This window comes from Barbatula barbatula (assembly GCF_947034865.1).
Source record: "Barbatula barbatula genome assembly, chromosome: 3".
NCBI lineage: Eukaryota > Metazoa > Chordata > Actinopteri > Cypriniformes > Nemacheilidae > Barbatula > Barbatula barbatula.
In genome coordinates this window covers 28,204,237-28,222,000 of record NC_136764.1, presented here as the reverse complement: position 1 = coordinate 28,222,000, position 17,764 = coordinate 28,204,237, and the positions used below count along the sequence as shown (strand labels likewise).

General features: G+C 38.5%; 2 protein-coding genes across 2 annotated transcripts; both read left to right on the top strand.

Moving 5' to 3' along the window:
• The first annotated feature begins 786 nt into the window (after positions 1–786).
• On the top strand, positions 787–4,129 carry LOC306891455 (uncharacterized protein). The gene is made up of 2 exons (XM_079451713.1): positions 787–1,119; positions 1,318–4,129. The coding sequence occupies exons 1-2, from the start codon at positions 1,026–1,028 to the stop codon at positions 2,163–2,165; spliced, it is 942 nt and encodes a 313-aa protein (XP_079307839.1). The 5' UTR covers positions 787–1,025; the 3' UTR covers positions 2,166–4,129.
• Positions 2,253–16,668, top strand: mep1bb (meprin A subunit beta b; the record flags this gene model as incomplete). Its single annotated transcript, XM_079451971.1, has 13 exons — positions 2,253–2,256; positions 5,857–5,904; positions 6,529–6,572; positions 6,651–6,729; positions 7,879–7,996; positions 8,874–9,056; positions 9,536–9,750; positions 9,987–10,151; positions 10,460–10,675; positions 11,939–12,406; positions 12,510–12,689; positions 14,013–14,220; positions 16,340–16,668. The coding sequence occupies 13 exons, from the start codon at positions 2,253–2,255 to the stop codon at positions 16,563–16,565; spliced, it is 2,154 nt and encodes a 717-aa protein (XP_079308097.1). The 3' UTR covers positions 16,566–16,668.
• Positions 16,669–17,764: the final 1,096 nt, after the last annotated feature.

The window sequence follows — 17,764 nt, the reverse complement described above, 5'->3', positions numbered from 1 at the left end:
GCTCTGGCTCTGCTCTGGCTCTGCAGACGCGGCATGAAGCTCTGGCTCTGGCTCGGCCGTGAAGCACTGGCTCTGGCTCTGCTCTGGCTCGGCAGACGCGGCGTGAAGCTCTGGCTCGGCCGTGAAGCCCTGGCTCTGGCTCAGCAGACGCAGCGTGAAGCTCTGGCTCTGACTAGGCAGACGCGGCGTGAAGCTCTGGCTCTGGCTCGGCACACACGGCGTGAAGTGGAATATATTGACCTAAAGTCCATTGAGGAGTGTTGTCAGGCATGAGGTATTCTAACATTTCCTCAAGCCCATAGCGGAACATGTCCTTTAAGACCACCTCGTTTACGTTCACCCCGTGGCAGAGCTCACAAAACTCCTCAACATATTCCTCGATCGGGCGGTTACCTTGGCTGAGGCGGAAGAGAAGGATGACTGGGTCCATCGTAGGTGTCGCTGCTGGATCTCGGGTGGCGAAGTCTTCTGTCAAGAACTGCTCTGATGAAGGTGGACTTGCATTTATTTTTACAACTGCAAACTAATTTATGCCATTCATAATCGAGTTGACGTTGTGTGTGGACACAGTAATTCAAGTAGTCAATTTTACATCATAGGAAGCAGTGCGACTACTGTCTTATATTTTGTAGGAAATATGAAGGATTAACTCGACAAAAACAGCACTGGGGATGTGAACGAGAGGTGATGGACGTTGCAGGAAGCAAATAAATCCGAGAGAAGGCAGCAGTGCAACGTCGTGGATGCAAACTGCCGTTGAACCACAAGGAAGAAGACGAGACCTGTGTTTTACGGAAGAGGAGGGATTCGCCTGAATCGCGATGCGGATGTTAGTAAATAAAGAGGTTTGTGAAAACAGTATTCGTGCTATAAATACGGGCTGCACAATACACAACGCGGCGTGTGCTGTTAATTCACAGCTGAATCTTGCGAGTCGAGACACCGTCCCGGGATTATTCCCAAGTCTTCGTAAACGTGGCGAAGAAACGCATGAAAACTCGTAAGACCGACACACAGCCGTAAGGATGGAGTTTGATCAAGAGGAGAGTACAGAAAGCAAAGATTTAGAAGCATACATAATAACAAATACTCAATGTAGGCCTACTGAGGAACACAGAGGTTGGTATCTATACATTTAAGTACTGGAAAGCTTGAGGCAAATCTGATTTGACAGCATGAATTTAAGATCAGACACACACATATATTGTGTTTAAGTCATTCATTTTGGGGATCATTGTTATTTCTGGTATGCCTGGGGGTCTACACTTTGAAGGTTTGCCTCTGCATGGATTTTTGACATGTTTATGTTTATTTTAGACTTTGTGAAAGTGAAAGAGGAATGTCTGGATGGCAACCAGTGTCGGGAACCTTATCATTTCATGACTGGAGAAAAAACCTTGAGCTGCTCTGAGACTGAAAAGAGCGTTACGCAAGAACCAAGTCTGTGTACAGAAGGCAACAATTCCTTCGTCTGCCCTGAATGTGGAAAGTGTTTCTCACATAAAGGACACTTTAATGAACACCGAAAAATTCACTCCGGAGTGAAGCCTTTCACTTGCCCTCACTGTGATAAACGTTTCACGTGTAAAGGACACCTCAAAAGGCACGTAAGGATTCACACGGGAGAGAGGCCTTACACGTGCTCTGAATGCGGAAAGGCTTTCAAATGCGCCACCAATCTCAAAGACCATCGCCGCTCCCACTCTGGAGAACGGGCTTTTAAGTGTGAGCAGTGCGGTAAAAAATTTATTTTAGCATCAAACTTAAAGGCGCACATGAAGATCCATACAAACGAGAAGCCTTACGTGTGCGCTGTCTGCGGCAAGGGCTTCTTACGTCTGGGTTGTTTCAATGATCATCAGAAAATACACACTGGCGAGAGAGCTCATATATGCTTCGAGTGCGGCGACACCTTCACTAGATCCAGTGCCCTGAAACAGCACCAAAAAATTCACACTGGGGAAAAACCTTTCAAGTGTTCATATTGTGGAAAGGGCTTTACGCATTCAGGAGCTCTGAAAAGACACGAGAGAGTTCATACTGGAGAGCGGCCGTACCACTGCGCTTCATGCGGGAGGAGATTCACCCAGTCCAGTGATCTGCAGAATCATATCAAAAAGCCTTGCCCAATGTTGTCACAAAGTTCATCCTTAGTTGCTGTGTAAAAGTGGACCGTTCACACCTGGTGATTTTGTGTGAGGTTTAAACCTGCAACCAAACACAGCTAGTAGAATTGTCTGAATAGGTATCTCATGGGTGTGTAAATATGACTCGCAGTTAAACGGTACATTGTCCACACCATCCATCATTGTGATTTCGGACACAATTTGGTTAGTACTGGTTATTTGCAAGGGAGTGCATGGTAAACAGGTGTATGAGTATTCATAAACCATTCTGTGATGTGAAACAACGGCCCAGTTTCACAGACAAGGCTTAGCTTAAGCCAGGACTATGTCTTAATTAAATTAAAGAGATATTTAAGTGATCAAATGCCTTAGTGATCAAATGCTTTAGATAAAAACATTACTGGTCTGCATCTTGAGACAAAACAATGGTAATGACGCATTTCAAGATATGTCAAGACAACTCCAATTTTCATTTTAGTCTGGGAGTACATTTACATTGAGTCATTTAGCAGACGCTTTTATCCAAAGCGACTTACAAAGAGTTCAGGGAGCAATAAGCGATATGCCATACAAAGAGCAATAGTACAATAGGTGCTAATAAAAAGTTACAAGTTTCAACAAAAGCCAGAACAACACCTGTTGAGAGAAGAGGGTTAGTGTACGGTTTTCTTTTTTTCTTTTCTCATTTGTCTGTCAAGTATTCACTAGACTAGGATTCACACTAGACTAGTCTTACACCATGTCTGTGAAACCGGGCAAACATGTTCTAGGGATATATATTCTAAGAACGGGTTGATTTTTTTTTCTTTTCATTCCTATAAGCTCAAGGCAGGCAGTCGTGGCGTAATGGTTACCGTTAGAGAGTCAGACTCGTGACCAGGAGGTTGTCGGTTCGATTCTGGACCTGAGGCACACTGAGGTGCCCTTGAGCAAGGCACCTTACCTTACTCACCGCGCTGCAGGGATAGCTGCCTACTGCTCTGGGATTACGTGTGTTCACTACTCTCTGGATGGGTTAAATGCAGGGGTCACATTTGGGGTATGGGTCATCATATCTGACAAAACATTTTTTTTTTACTTTAACAAATTTTAATTAAATCAAGCATGATGGTTTATTGAAGCAGATGTATTTGATTTGACACTACTGACACTGTACTGTACCAATTCTATTTTATTTATGATTGAAGGGTCTTAAGTACATTGAGTCATTCGCCTTTATCAAAACTTTGCATTTCGAGTGACGTTGCTTCAAGATTAAGTGTCTACATTAGATGCATAGTGAAAGCTTATGACACTTTCTCTCATGTTCTCTTTTATGGCTATTCAAACACCTTATTTTCTGACAAATAAGGTTCATTTCAATCTAAGCTGATGACCACCGCTTCTCTTTTTATTTCTGGGAAAACAGACACCTTAAAAGAAAAAAACATCTCAGTGATTCAGCTGTGTGTAATGTTACAGACATCCGCAGTTACAAACCAACTGAATCCTCATGTATACCGTGCACTGGGAGCTAGTTTGTTATAGGGATACCTGATCTTTATCTAGAGTTATCTCCTCTTATCTTATTGGTCAAAGAACAGTGTCCATGCCAAACCACGCCCGAGCAGCGTGAATTTTTGATGCAATCATTTTATTTGTTCACTTATATTCTAGGTTAAAACAATCTTTTTTGTTAGTATTTGAATTGACTGCACACTAAACAACTTTATCTTCACTCTTTATTTACTGATGTATTTAATGATATATTCTAAATAGTTCCTGCGACAGTTTCTTTTGATAACCACAAACAAAAATGACAGTGATAATTAACTTGACAATTTTTTTAATTATTCATCAGAGAGGTAATAATACAGTACAAAGAAGTGCTATAAGAATTTACCAGGTTTCAACTGTCTTAGACAACAGACAATACCTGTTGATAGAGAGAGAGACACACACACATGAGCGGTGTTTTAAACCTAGTGTTTGTTTTTTGTTAATAAAGATCTTTTGTTGTTCACAACTCTGTGGATCTGACTTGTGTTTGTGTAATGTATGATAGAACTATGTAAACTCCCCAAAGTGACAGACCTTCCAAAATGTCCTCAGAGTCTATAGCAGCTGGAACTGCACATTGATTTTAAGGCTGGTAGCAAAGATGATTTAACATTGAGACTAAGCGGTTTAGCAAAGGTTCAACGTTACATTTATTATCTTTGCTATGTGGAAAGTGTATTATAAAATGTCAGATCCCAGGTACCTCAGGAATCTCTGAAATAAGAGACAATGTGTCAATTTGAAACCCTTTAAAAAATGCTGTTGAAAAATGACATCTCAAGTTTATTTGAACATACACACACGTTTAAAGAGGGCTGTTACCGCAGTGGGTATTGAGATATGTTATCACTTCAAACACCTTTTCCACAAACTGTTATCTGTTCTTATGCTGAGGTTTGTTGGCACAACATACTGTAAGTTCACACAACTTTACTTTAGTCATAAAGTGAAAACGGAAACATTCTTGGGAGCAGGCAGCATTTTGTGGCACAAAATGTCTGTTATATTTATTTTTACATTCTTGCAAACTCAGTCGACCTGAGACCTCCATCTCCATAGAGTCTTGAAACAAAATAACATGGTGATGATGCTTTCTGAATGAAACACCGGTGTCCCAGCAAACCTTGTACTATAGGGCAGTGCTGGATGCTCATGAAAATAAATGTTTTAACCGGTCATAACTTCTTTAAATCAGTAACATAAAATGGTAGATTGGGAAAAATTTAGATTAGTCCTGACCAATGATTAGTCCTAACCAATTGTAAGTCAGTGAGACCAGTTGTCTTTTCCAATGAAACATTCATTGTCTGTTTAACATATTCATGTCTGTCATTCAGTTCAATTCAAACTTATTTCAATGGCACTTTTCACAATTTTGAAAGAAAAAGGATTTCAGTGGCTTTGGGTGTCTCATTTCAGGCTTGTTGCCTAAAAAAAATCTACATTTTGTCCATGCCAGTCATGCTGTGTTCCGTATAGTAGTTTTGAACATGAAAAATGCATTACTAAACATGATGATACTCATTTTCTTCATATGCATCTCCTCTGACAGAAGAGAGATGATATCAGTTTATCAGACCGCTTGAGTTTTATTACAGCAGAGTTCAGGACATTTACTGCTCTGTCAATGATTGATCTTGTCTTAAGGGTGATTGCTTTGCACTTTTTGTCTTCTTTTTTACTTGTGTTTTATAACATTATTGCTTTGTGGGGCTGATAGCACCATCACCAAGGCTTCTCTGTCATTTCTTGTTTTTTTCACGGTTGTTTGTTGCTGGTTCAGACATGAGGCACAGAGCCACTCTACACACTTGCCTTTTTCTTTTTCAAATCTTATATCTGTTTAGCTCTCAAGGTAAATGTGAGGTGAGTCCATATTTTACCCATCCATTTTTAAGTTGTAATGGACATACGTCCGGTCCTGTAAGTTTAGTAACTTATTGCATGTGTTATAATATGACTTTTTATAGTCGTGTTAGGAATTTTGAAGAAATCTCAGGGAAAGCGCTTTTAAAAGCATTTTCACCCCATCGTATTTACTTTTCCATTGTTTTTCATCCTTTTTTCTTTAGACAACACACAAAGTGACTGGTATGTGTGAATCCATCGTTTGTCATTTCTTTATTTATAAAGAAGATTTATTACGAAATATTCTAACACCTGATTTACTGCATTAACATTGATTTTGCAGAATATAATGTAGATGAAGATAAAGTGGATCTCTTTGATGTCAATGAAGGTGAGTCTTACAGTTATTTGTCTTCCCTTAAAACTACAATAATAATGTTGAAGTGGTTTGACTGGGACATATTTCCGAAAGCCAACCTTTTAAAATAATACTTTACAATATAATACGCATTTGTTTTTTAACAGGAATTGGAGGTTGTAAGCTCTTTTTAATTCCTGTTGCTAAGTCGGTCAATAGCAACTCACATTGGTTTGATTTACAGGAAAAACATAGTGAAATAATGTATAGCTTGAATGTACTTCATTCCCAGACCTGACAAATGCTGGACGAAGGACATGGCGACTCTACAAAACTTCAGCCGCTATTAGATTATTAATGATCTAATAGCGGGGCTGCTAGAATTTGATAGTCTTATTTAATTAACACTGCATATAGGAATTTATTGTGTGTCTGATATTTGACCTGTGTTTTGACTTCCATAACCTTTTATGTTTTACTTCTAGTCAATGTTTTCTTGTACAGCTGCTTTGTAACAATGAAAATTGTAAAAAGCGCTATATAAATAAAGCTGACTTGACTTGACTTGACTACTGTATTTTGCTTGGGATAAACATACCTGCACACATATATTCATGTAAAATGTCATTGACCATGGCTTCTTTCTAACCATTTCAGCTGCTGGTATTGATCTTTTTGAGGGAGATATTATATTAGATGAGGTAAGAGCTTACTGTACATGATTGCATTGATTTTAACAGTGACATATGTAATGCAAGGTGACATTATTTCTGTCTTAGAAGCTGGGGAGAAATTCAATCATTGGAGATGAATACAGGTGGCCAAGAACAATTCCGTATTATCTTGAGGATGATTTGGGTGAGTTTCTTCAGTCGCTATGTAAGCCAAAACCCAAATAAAAACAAAGCACTGAATCTAAAAACATGTCTTGATAGAATTTAATTTCATGAAGACATTATAAAACTGACTCCCGATCATCTACAGCCATTTGGATGTGGGTCAGTGGTTCGCACATCACTGTAAAAATGTGTAAAAAGGGCACAATATACTGCATTCAAATGAAGACAATTTCTGTATTCATTTTTCATTCTGTAAAAAACATGGTAAAGTATATACAGGAAGAGAAAAGATACAACATAAATACAAGTGGTCAACAAGGGGGCAGAAATATGGTTTGCAAAAGTGAAAATAATATTGCAGTTTAGTCCAGTGTAAAATGAGCCAAAATGACTGGTACATTTTATTTTATTTTTTAAATGATTCATTAAAAAGAGTTAAAGTATCTAAAGTGTTTCCTGTATATCCCGTGCATAGTGCAAAATCTGCAGATACATCCCCACTCTAATGACTATTATTATTACCCCACAACTCTTTAAGAAATAACTGATATCGTATATGTAAGGGATAATCCACGGCTTGCCGTGCGTTAAAGGGTTTTAATGCACGACGTGGAGGCCAAGAACCACCCGACTCGAAGCGGAGAGATATATTAAATCCTTTAAGGCACAGCTAGCCGTGGATTATCCCGTGTATACCATGGTTATTTGCCAAGTTAAAGCTGTTATTGATGTTTAAAGTGTAGCTTTTGATCAAACCGGTGAATTTCGTCAGTTCATTTTGAATGTAAACTGTCTGAGAATACATGCAGGGTCATCCGAGTCCGTTCCTCCATACAGAATTTCTCCAGATCCTTCAAATGTTGCTGCTCTCTTCACTCCGCTCGTTTTCTATAGGGTTCAGATCAGGGAACTTTGATGGCCCCACCACCTTCTTAGTTGTGTCACTTCAATAATACATTGGATTCTTTTCAATAAAAGATCAAAAGAGAAACAATGCTGATATATTTTCACAGCCTTCTTTGCTAACATCTTTTTCCGAAACTTTACATCATTATACAGCTCATAACAATGCACGAAAATGCGAACTGTTATCAAATGACATTATGACTGAATTCACTGAACTGATACCTGAGCAGATGTTTAGCAGCATGTCTTTCGGCGTGTACAGAGATCAATGCTAAAGGGGTCGTTCTGAAGGCGTTTGAACAGTATCGCCTGAAATCATGCATCGACTACAAACCCTGGACCGGAGAAGAAAACTATATTTCTGTGTTTAAAGGCAATGGGTGAGCTGTTTCTGTACACACACTGAACGCTAATATTTGATGAGCGAGTTGTAGATAGGAACCAGTGTTATGTAGTGTTCACTGTTTATTACCCCATTGTTTATTATACTACATTTGTTTTGGACCTACTAGACCGTTTAGTTTTTTCTCATGCTCTTGTGTTTATTCTACATGCCTGAAAGAAGAAGTAATACATGTATTAATACAAGGATGTAATCATATTTTCAGTATCGTGTTAGCGCAGTAGCAAAATTGTCTCAATAATATTGTGGTCACATGACTGTATGAGACAATAGGTCTTCTCAAAGGTTACACTGGGCAAGGTCCATCTGGGACAATTATTTTCTTTTATAAAGGGATTCCCATCTCATACTATAACTCATACCTCTAAATTTACGATACGAGGATCCATATTATAATAATATTGTGGTCACATGACTGTATGAGACAATAGGTCTTCTCAAAGGTTACCTTGGGCAAGGTCCATCTGGGACAATTATTTTCTTTTATAAAGGGATTCCCATCTCATACTATAACTCATACCTCTAAATTTACGATAAGAGGATCCAAGTCATAATTTGTCATGTAAAATATTGCAATAAATACCGTGCCGACTTTATACCGAGGTATTACCGAACAGTCAAATTTTGATATTGTTACATTCTTATACATTATTATACATACATTCTCAAGCCAGTATTATACTTTTCAATCGATGATCATATACAGTAGTCAAGGTAGAAAAAGAGCTAAATCAGCCATTATTTAATTCCTGTAGTTGTACTTTGGTTTTCTGAATGTGAAGTTTAAAATGTGACACACCGAAATATTGAGGAATGAGCAGTTTGCAGCCTATTGACTTGCGTGTTTCTTCTAGATGTTTTTCATCGGTGGGGAACCGGCGAGTTGGCAAACAAAGGCTGTCCATTGGCAGTGGTTGTGATCGTATTGCTACGATTGAACACGAGTTCCTCCACGCTTTAGGATTTTGGCACGAGCAGTCCCGCTCTGACCGTGATGACTACGTCTCTATCGATTGGAAACACATTTCTGAAGGCAAGTACAGTTCTGCTCATAAGTTTAGAGGCAGAATGTGATATTTCGGAAAAAAAGGAACATTAAACCTGTATGTTGTTTTTTGTTTTATTTAAGCTATTTCCCTGATGCTCCAGATACATGTAAAGGTCAGGTGATTGTAAATGTTTGAAAAAGATGATCAGTTATTATTGTTATTTCGTTTAACCAAATGGTTCTTTAATGGCGTCGCTTTGAAGAACCTCTTAAGTACCTTTATTTTTGGTTAAGAGTGTACAATGTTTACCGTGTCTGATCATTTCGCTGTTATTCATGATATCATGAGTCGCGAGGCTAAAGATGTATTTCGATCTGATCTGACCATTAACAATGACCTTTGGTTAGTGTTACCAAATGTCAGATCAACAAATAACATCTAAAACCAGTTGGTGTAGATGGTTCTTCATAAAGCACAGATTGTATTTTCAGGGATTGACAGACATTTCTTTTTCTTTTCAAAGGCAGGGCACATAACTTTATCAAATACAATGACACCACATCAAGTGCTTTGAACGTGCCCTATGACTATGGTTCAATGATGCATTACAGCAAGAAAGCTTTTCAGAATGGAACCGAACCCACCATAGTCACCAAGATCCCCGCTTTCAGTGATGTTATTGGTCAGCGTATGGAGTTCAGCGACAGCGACATCCTGAAGCTCAACAGACTCTTCAACTGCAGTAATGCATATATCAGTTTTTTACGATTATATCACACGCTAATGAACGTGTTCATAATATTGCATAACAACTGTGTTTCTATGGAATATTTTTAATGAAAACAATGTATTATAATTGAGTTATTATGAATTGTAATTAAATGATTATTAATTGTACACCACAGTAAACATGATGCGACATGATAAGAAATAATTTATGTTTAAATTGTGCTCTTTATTGCTGATGTTTGTTTACAGCTCGCTCCTCAACGTTCCTGGACTCGTGTGATTTAGAGTCGGAGAATATCTGTGGAATGATCCAAAGTCATGATAATAATAATTATAACAGGACGAACTGGCAGCGTGTTTCCAAAGCTTCAGGTGGACCGGACACAGACTACACCAACCTGGGTCGCTGTGAAGGTTATTAAAATTAAGTTAATTCCTACGGTAATTGGAATTTACGATCTTTAGACATATGGTCACAGATGTGCATTAGGGCACCGGAGAACACAAATTGAGACCTTTGCTGTCAAACAGAGTTTAAGATCTTGCCGAAACCATAATTCTCAATGGACTTTTCTCGGGAGCAAAATCAGGTTTTGTATCAGATTTGATCAGGTTGTTTTGGAGACATGTTTAAATACGCCAGATACCTTGCAGTTGCAACTGGTCATGAACTCATGCCAGTGTCGTGGATTTAAACATTATTATTTATGTCATCTTTTCAGAAAGGGGTTATTTCATGCACTTTAGCACAGCGGGTGGGATGCCAGGGGACAAGGCGCTGCTGGAGAGCAGGGTTCTTTATCCCAGACGAGGATTTCAGTGCCTGCAGTTTTTCCTCTACAACAGCGGTCATGACAGCGATCAGCTCAAGGTCTGGGTACGAGAATTCAGCAAGGCCAACCCCAATGGAACGCTGCGTCTCATTGAAAGGATTAATGGTACAGCTCTTCAGACTTTTCAATGCAGATTTGTAGAAGTAACTAATGTTTGTGGTGATCATGTCACGTCGACATTATTAGGTGACCCAAAAATATGCGACTTTAAAAAGCACAAAAAGTGTTGCTTTAGGACACAAATGAAAGTGTCATGATTCTGCCTTCTCTTGTCTTGGTTTTCTGGTCTAGAGGCAGAGTCATGACGGACCCACGTGTTTTATGTGGAGAGAAACATATTATTGTCAATCAGGACATAATATGCGTTCTCTCCTGTCTCGTCATTTGGCCCCGCCCCTCTCGTTTCTAGTATAGCTTTCCTCCTGTGTCTCATTACCCACGCCTGCCCATCGTTATATCCTTTGTTCGTCTCCCTATTTAAATCCCTTGTATTCTCTGTCCTGTGCTCGTTTGTTGTCATACTTGTCGGTAACTGTGCTCTGTGTAACTGCGCTGAGGATTTGTCCCTACGCTGTGTCCCAGCGTTAGCGTCCTTTTGGTTAACCGCCGTGAGTTTTTCGTCCTTTTGTTGCTGTCTTTGTTATCCCCTGGATTTTACCCCCTCGTGGGTTTTTGTTTTTTCATTAAAATCCGTGTTACCCCTTATTGCTGCCTGCGCTTGGGTTCTTCTCTCTACCTGTCCCGTGACAGAAAGTATTTCATTAAGCTCATTGATGAAGTGCCAGTCTTCTACATTAACATCTAGTCCCTGGCATGTAAACAATTGTAACATGGAGTCAGCATAACCATGCAGGAAACAAAACAAAAATGAAACAAGAAAATCTAACGACAGGTAACGTGCAACATGAAAAAATGACTGCCAACCAACAACTGAAACACAAGGGCTTAAATACACTGGGATAACAAGCAGGAACATAATTAACAGGAAAAACTACAAAGGACTACAAACATGGCACACAACAGAAAATAACAAAAGTAAAAAATAACAGGGGAACAATCACTGGGATCGATACTATGATTGATACACTCATTTTTGTTACATAAAGAACCTTTAACATCTGAAGAACCGTTCTGTCATGAAAAAAAGATCTTCAGATTATAAAAAAGTAAGAAAGAGATGGTTCTTCAAATAACCTTTGGCTAAATGGTTCTTGTATGGCATCGCTGTTTTTAAACATCTTTATTTTTAAGAGTGAAGTTGGTCTTTACACCCATTAAAAATGCTGGAATAATCTTCATCATCATCATCCAGGAATGTTTTGATTATATTATACATTAACATTGACACTTTATGTCTTTCTTCTGAAGCTCCTCCCGATGACCAGTGGCAACTCCACCACGTGAGCCTGAATGTTTCCTGTAAGTTCCGTGTGGTGTTCGAGGGAACTCAAGGAACTGGGAGCACAGGTGGGCTGTCACTGGACGACATTAACCTTTCAGAAACCACATGCCCAGAACATACCTGGAGGATTACAGACTTTAAGAGCGTCCTGGAGAACACACCACTGGGTACTGCCATTTACAGCCCACGTTTTAAGACAAAGGACGGCTACACTTTCCAGATGGGCCTGTACCCCAACGGTACAGCCGGATACCAGGGGGAACTGGGAGCCTACGCCCACTTAACGTCGGGGGAAGAATTGGACGATGAAAGTCTGATTTGGCCCGCTCGCTGGAAGCAGATAACCATGATGTTAATGGACCAGAACGCAGACATCCGCAGACGCATGTCCAATCAGAGAAGTGTCACAACTGACCCTACAATGATTCTGGAAGGTGTTGTCAGTTTCCTTTGAATTATGTGCAAATGATTCACCTCATTTCATGAATTCAGAAGGTGGTTTGTTATAAGAAATCTGTTTCTTCTACTGGTGTCCAGGGTCCGAAATGTTTTTCTGGGACAATCCCCGTAAAGTTGGTCAGAAGGTTACAGATGGCAGTGGGACTGAATACTTTCGTGGTCCAGGCGCTGGAACATCTGTATATTTGACCCAGGCCAGAGCCCTGACTCGAGACTTCATTAAAGGTGGAGACGCCATCTTCCTCCTCACAATGGAAGGTGAGCACTGAGAAATGTAGACCTCTTTAACAATCCATGTCTCAGATTTATACAAATAAGACTGTATCTTAAAGGAACAGCTTACCCCAAAAAATTAAAATTCCCAATATGATTGTGGTAGTCCCGCATTGCTTGCTTCCTTCTAGACGGTTAGTAGAAGTGCCATTGATTTTCTGAACGCAATATTGATTATTTTCTTGATTTGTTTGAGAAAGCAGAAATGGACCGGCTGAAATTACATTTTGGGCTTAAGTATTTATTTATATGTGTATTTATTAAAGACAGAATAATGAAACTTAATAGATCATTGCAGGGTTTAAACATTTAACCGACCAGTAAGTAGTCCAGTACAGGTGGGTAACAACAACACTGTACAAAAAATGCCTGTAAAAAAGGGTTATTTTCTGGCAACAGGGCTGCCAAAAATGTCTTAAATACGGAAACAACTTCAAAGTTTAAAACGGTTTAAAAAGTGTTTTCCCATAATTCTTAGCTGTGTGTGAAATCATTTCTTTCCACTAAAACAAAAATGTCTGAATAAACATTTCTAATATGTAAAAACGCAATAATTACTTAAAGTTTGCAACTCAACAAAATACACAGTTAAGCGTTGCTGCGCATCAGGTGCGTGACCCAGTAAAGTGCTTTTAAACAAAGAAAAGTTTGTTATAAATGTTTGCTTGACCTTGACTTAAACACAGACTCCACTCTTCTGCATAGTGGTGACTAAAAAACAAACGACTGTTGAAAAGCTAAAATAAAACCAGACAGATAAACAATACAATCTGCAAAATCTAGGTTTATACAATGCAAAACAGAACATTAACTCCACCTGTCTTTCTCTCTATCTATCTGTCTCTCTTTCCGTCTCTCTGTCTGTTCATCTGTCCATCAGTCCATCCATCCATCCATCCATCCGTAAACTTAGATTTTTAGTAAAGAGTATCTTTATATCTTAATATAAAATAAATGTAAATTAAGAACTCGTTTTTAGTCGACTCAAATAAGTTCACACAACTAAGAGGTGTAGAAAATAAAATACTTTGCCGTCAAACATACAGTTAAGGATTGTAAAACATACAAATATTTTCTGTAATTTTCAGTAGTAAACTGTAAACGGTTTACATGTTTTTCCTGTAATTTTACAGACGTTTTTTTACAGTGAAGGTTAATTTACACAAAGACATTAGGAATGTCTCGCTGAAAGGTATAAAACAAACAAACAAAAAATCAAGACTATTGTGGGACTATATAAAGTGTCCATTTGTCTTATTTTTTCCATTTGAAACAATAACATTTGTAACTTTAAGCATTTTCTTGCAGATATCTCCCATTTGGTTGTTTCACAGCCTTGGCCCTCCACAACAACACCTTCAGCTAACTCAACTCCCACTGAAACTCAGAGTCCAACAAACTCTAACAACAGCTCATCCACCACACCAACCCCTGGCCCTCATGACCCGTGTGTGTCTCTACAATGTGAAAATGATGGCGTGTGTGTGACAGACGATGCCGGAGGCGCTGTGTGCAGGTAAACCCATGACAGACGGATTCACTGATGTTTTGTGTTCCTTTAGGAATTTTTGTTCAGTTGAAACGTTTCTGGAAGTGTATTTCCCATTCACTAATTCAAGCCATGAACAAAACCAAGATCATTGTACACTGTCCTACATAAGTGAGGCACCAAATCACTCTCAAAAACAAGTGGAGACCATCACAATTTAGCAAAAACAACTAAAAACACGCCTGGTCAGCATTCATTCATTCACTCACTAGACTGACCCCTGTCTAAGTTTGTATAGAGAAAGTAAGTACATGACGTACCGTAGGTTACACGTACAGTACACTGATCTATGATGAAGATCTGAATTGCTCATTATGTCATAACACTGAAGCCCCTGCGTCACCATATTGGTATTGATTTAGAGGATGCTAATGATATAACTTTATTTTATCAGCCCCGTCTTTGTATTCAAAGTCCCCCTGTACATTCTTACAATGGAAACTTCCTAAGTGTAATATCCGTGTTTCCCAATCCTGGTCCTGGAGTACCCAGCACTGCACATTTTCCACATCTCTCTTATCAAACACACCTGTTTCAACTAATTGGCTAAAAACAAAGTCTTTAAGACCCCAGAATTTGAGTGACATCAAAAATGTGCAGTGTTGGGGCACTCCAGTGGGCCTGTATTACAAAGCCGGTTTGGGTTTTTACCAGGTAAGTTCGCGTTTAGTTTGAGTATACTATGACTTTTCGGGCTCAAGAAGGTGGATTGGTTTTGAGCAGGTTTCATCGCCATTGTACTCAGGCTACACGGCTAACCAGAGCAGCTTTTATTCTGGGTTAGAGGTTGCAAACCAAAATGGACCAAAGAACTGTGAGAAAAGGGACATGTATCTGATGCAATGAAGCCACTTCCCAGGTCTCTCGCTCCAAATATTTAATATTTTTGTTTAAAGTGATAAGATGTTGGAGAGAAAAGCTTTTGCTGCAAAGTGTTTATTTTTATTGTATATTTACATTTATGATTCAAAACACATTGATATAATTATTATATGAGTTGACAATAAATATCTATAAATTAATATTAAATGTAGCATTTTAATTAATATGTCAAGTCAAGTCAGCTTTATTTATATAGCGCTTTTTACAATTTTCATTGTTACAAAGCAGCTGTACAAAAAAACATTAACTAGAAGTAAAACATAAAAGGTTATGGAAGTCAAAACACAGGTCAAATATCAGACACACAATAAATTCCTATTTGCAGTGTTAATTAAATAAGACTATCAAATTTGTATAAAAACCAACTTTAATATATAAAGCATTTTAAAATAATGAAGCATACATACTATCTTTTGATCTTATTGTAAACCTATATCAATAATTTTAGTTCAGTTGATTCTGTATTGATATCAGTCGGTGCCTTCTCAAACTTTCCCTGCAGCAGTGTTTATTCCTGCCTTGTAAATGTGTTTCAATTCATTTTTCATAATAATCTCGTCATTTTCAACAGAAAAGTGAATTCTTTGATACTCGTAAGTCAAACTGATGACGCTTTCCATGTTCCGTATGATGGGCTGTTTGCCGCACGCGCCTCACAAACTCTGGCGTTGATAGAGAACGTTCATACCAAGTGTTGTGCTACAGCTGAACCTGATCTAAACCAGGTTGGGTTTGTCTGGTTTTGTCAACTCAAAGCTTACTCTGCAACTCAGTGTTTGTTCACATCGCTTCGTCATTCAGGCCACAAGACAAAGACTGGACTATTTTATTGTTTACTTCTTTGAAGTGGTCCATAGAGCTGTCTTTTGTGTCTTATAAAAGATTCACATGTCAGAATCAGTCACATTATTTTCATGGCCAGGATACACCGTAAAGTGGCTTTGGTGTAATATACAAAATACACATTTAGGAGAAAATTATAAAAAATGTAATCAGTTAAGTTTCTCTTTTATTCATCTTCAGTTCCTTTTGTGTTTTACTGTCTGGCCAATGAAAGGGAGTTTGTAACCATTGTAGCTCTTGGGTCAAAATGTTCAACTATTACTAGATACTGGCAATGTACGACATGCGATATTTCAGGGTTACCTCATTGAAATCCCAGCAGTGTGTATCAGACGTCATTGACTGTTGTGTCTCTCTGCAGGTGTGCAGTGGGTCAGGACTGGTGGTACTACGGTAACAAGTGTCAGTTCAGGAGCTCGATGAAGAATAACATCATCACCGCTGTAACAGCATCTGTTATCGTGTTTGTCATCATGCTAACGGTGACTGTGGTCAGTGTGCTATGTGTGAAGAAGAAGTCCCAGAGAAAAGTGAAGCTTGACGGAGGGGGAATCACCATGGAAAATGTGCGCACATTTAAGGCCTGATATTTTGATTTATAGATAATGTCTATGAAGCGACACCTTATCTTTCATAAAAAGATCTCAATTGTTTGGTTTACAGCGCAACAAGCAGTACTGTGTGTAAAGTAGCCCTGGTTAAACCCCACAGAAACATCTTCTGAAAAGTATCCTACATTTTATTTTTAAACCTTGAGCCTTGAAAATAATCAGCAAGAAACTCAATATATGAATAGATACATTTAAAGGGATACTCCACCCAACAATTAATTTTTTTTATTTTTATTTATTTGAGCCTTTTTTAAGATATTATAGTGGGAGAGAGAAGTTGGGCAGGATCGGGACAGGACCACAAGCTAGGAATAAGTTAATGAAGACAAGTTGTCTTCACAGTTCTTCCGGAGCGCAACCGCACCACATGTTGGAGCACTTGCCAACGAGACTATCGACTCAAATATTGTCATTATTAACTTACCATCAAGTTGTTCCAAAACTGTGTTCATCAGAACAAAAAATGTCTACAAAGATATTTGGAAAAATGTTAGCAACGGACATTTCAGGGACATCATTGTCCACCATAGTAGATATTTTGAAGAATTTAGGAAAGCAAACATTGTAATTTCCCTACTATGGTTTTGAGTGGTGTCCCAGAAATGTCAGTTGCTAACATTTTTCCTACTGTCTTTTATGTTTAACAGAACAAAGAAATGTATACAGGTTTGGAACAACTTGGGGGGGGTAATTCAGGACAGAAATAACCTTTTTGGGTGGACTATCCCTTTAATGTATAAGAACATAAATACTGTACTTGAAAATAACTTGTTTTCAGATATTTGTATATATTCTCTTCCAGTGGAATAGAGCTTGAATAAAGTGACTTTAAAAAAGCTAATACTCATTTCTAATCATTTAAGCCTTTTCTAACAGTGACTGTATGATGTTAAGAAACTTAGACAACTTTTTCAAAAGATACAAACGTTCACTTATGCTCAGGTAACTGGGTTCTTAATATACTTTATCATGTGTATGGAAATGTTCAAACTGAATGATCTTGTGAGCTGAGCCTTGGATGTATCAATGCATTTCTTCCAGAGCACAACACCTGTAGCCAAAACACAGGAAAAACATCAGAATGATTAACTCCTTATATTCGCATTAAAATGTTTTCATTACACAAAGATACACACATCTTTCTAACCATAAAGATACTTACTGTAATATCACAG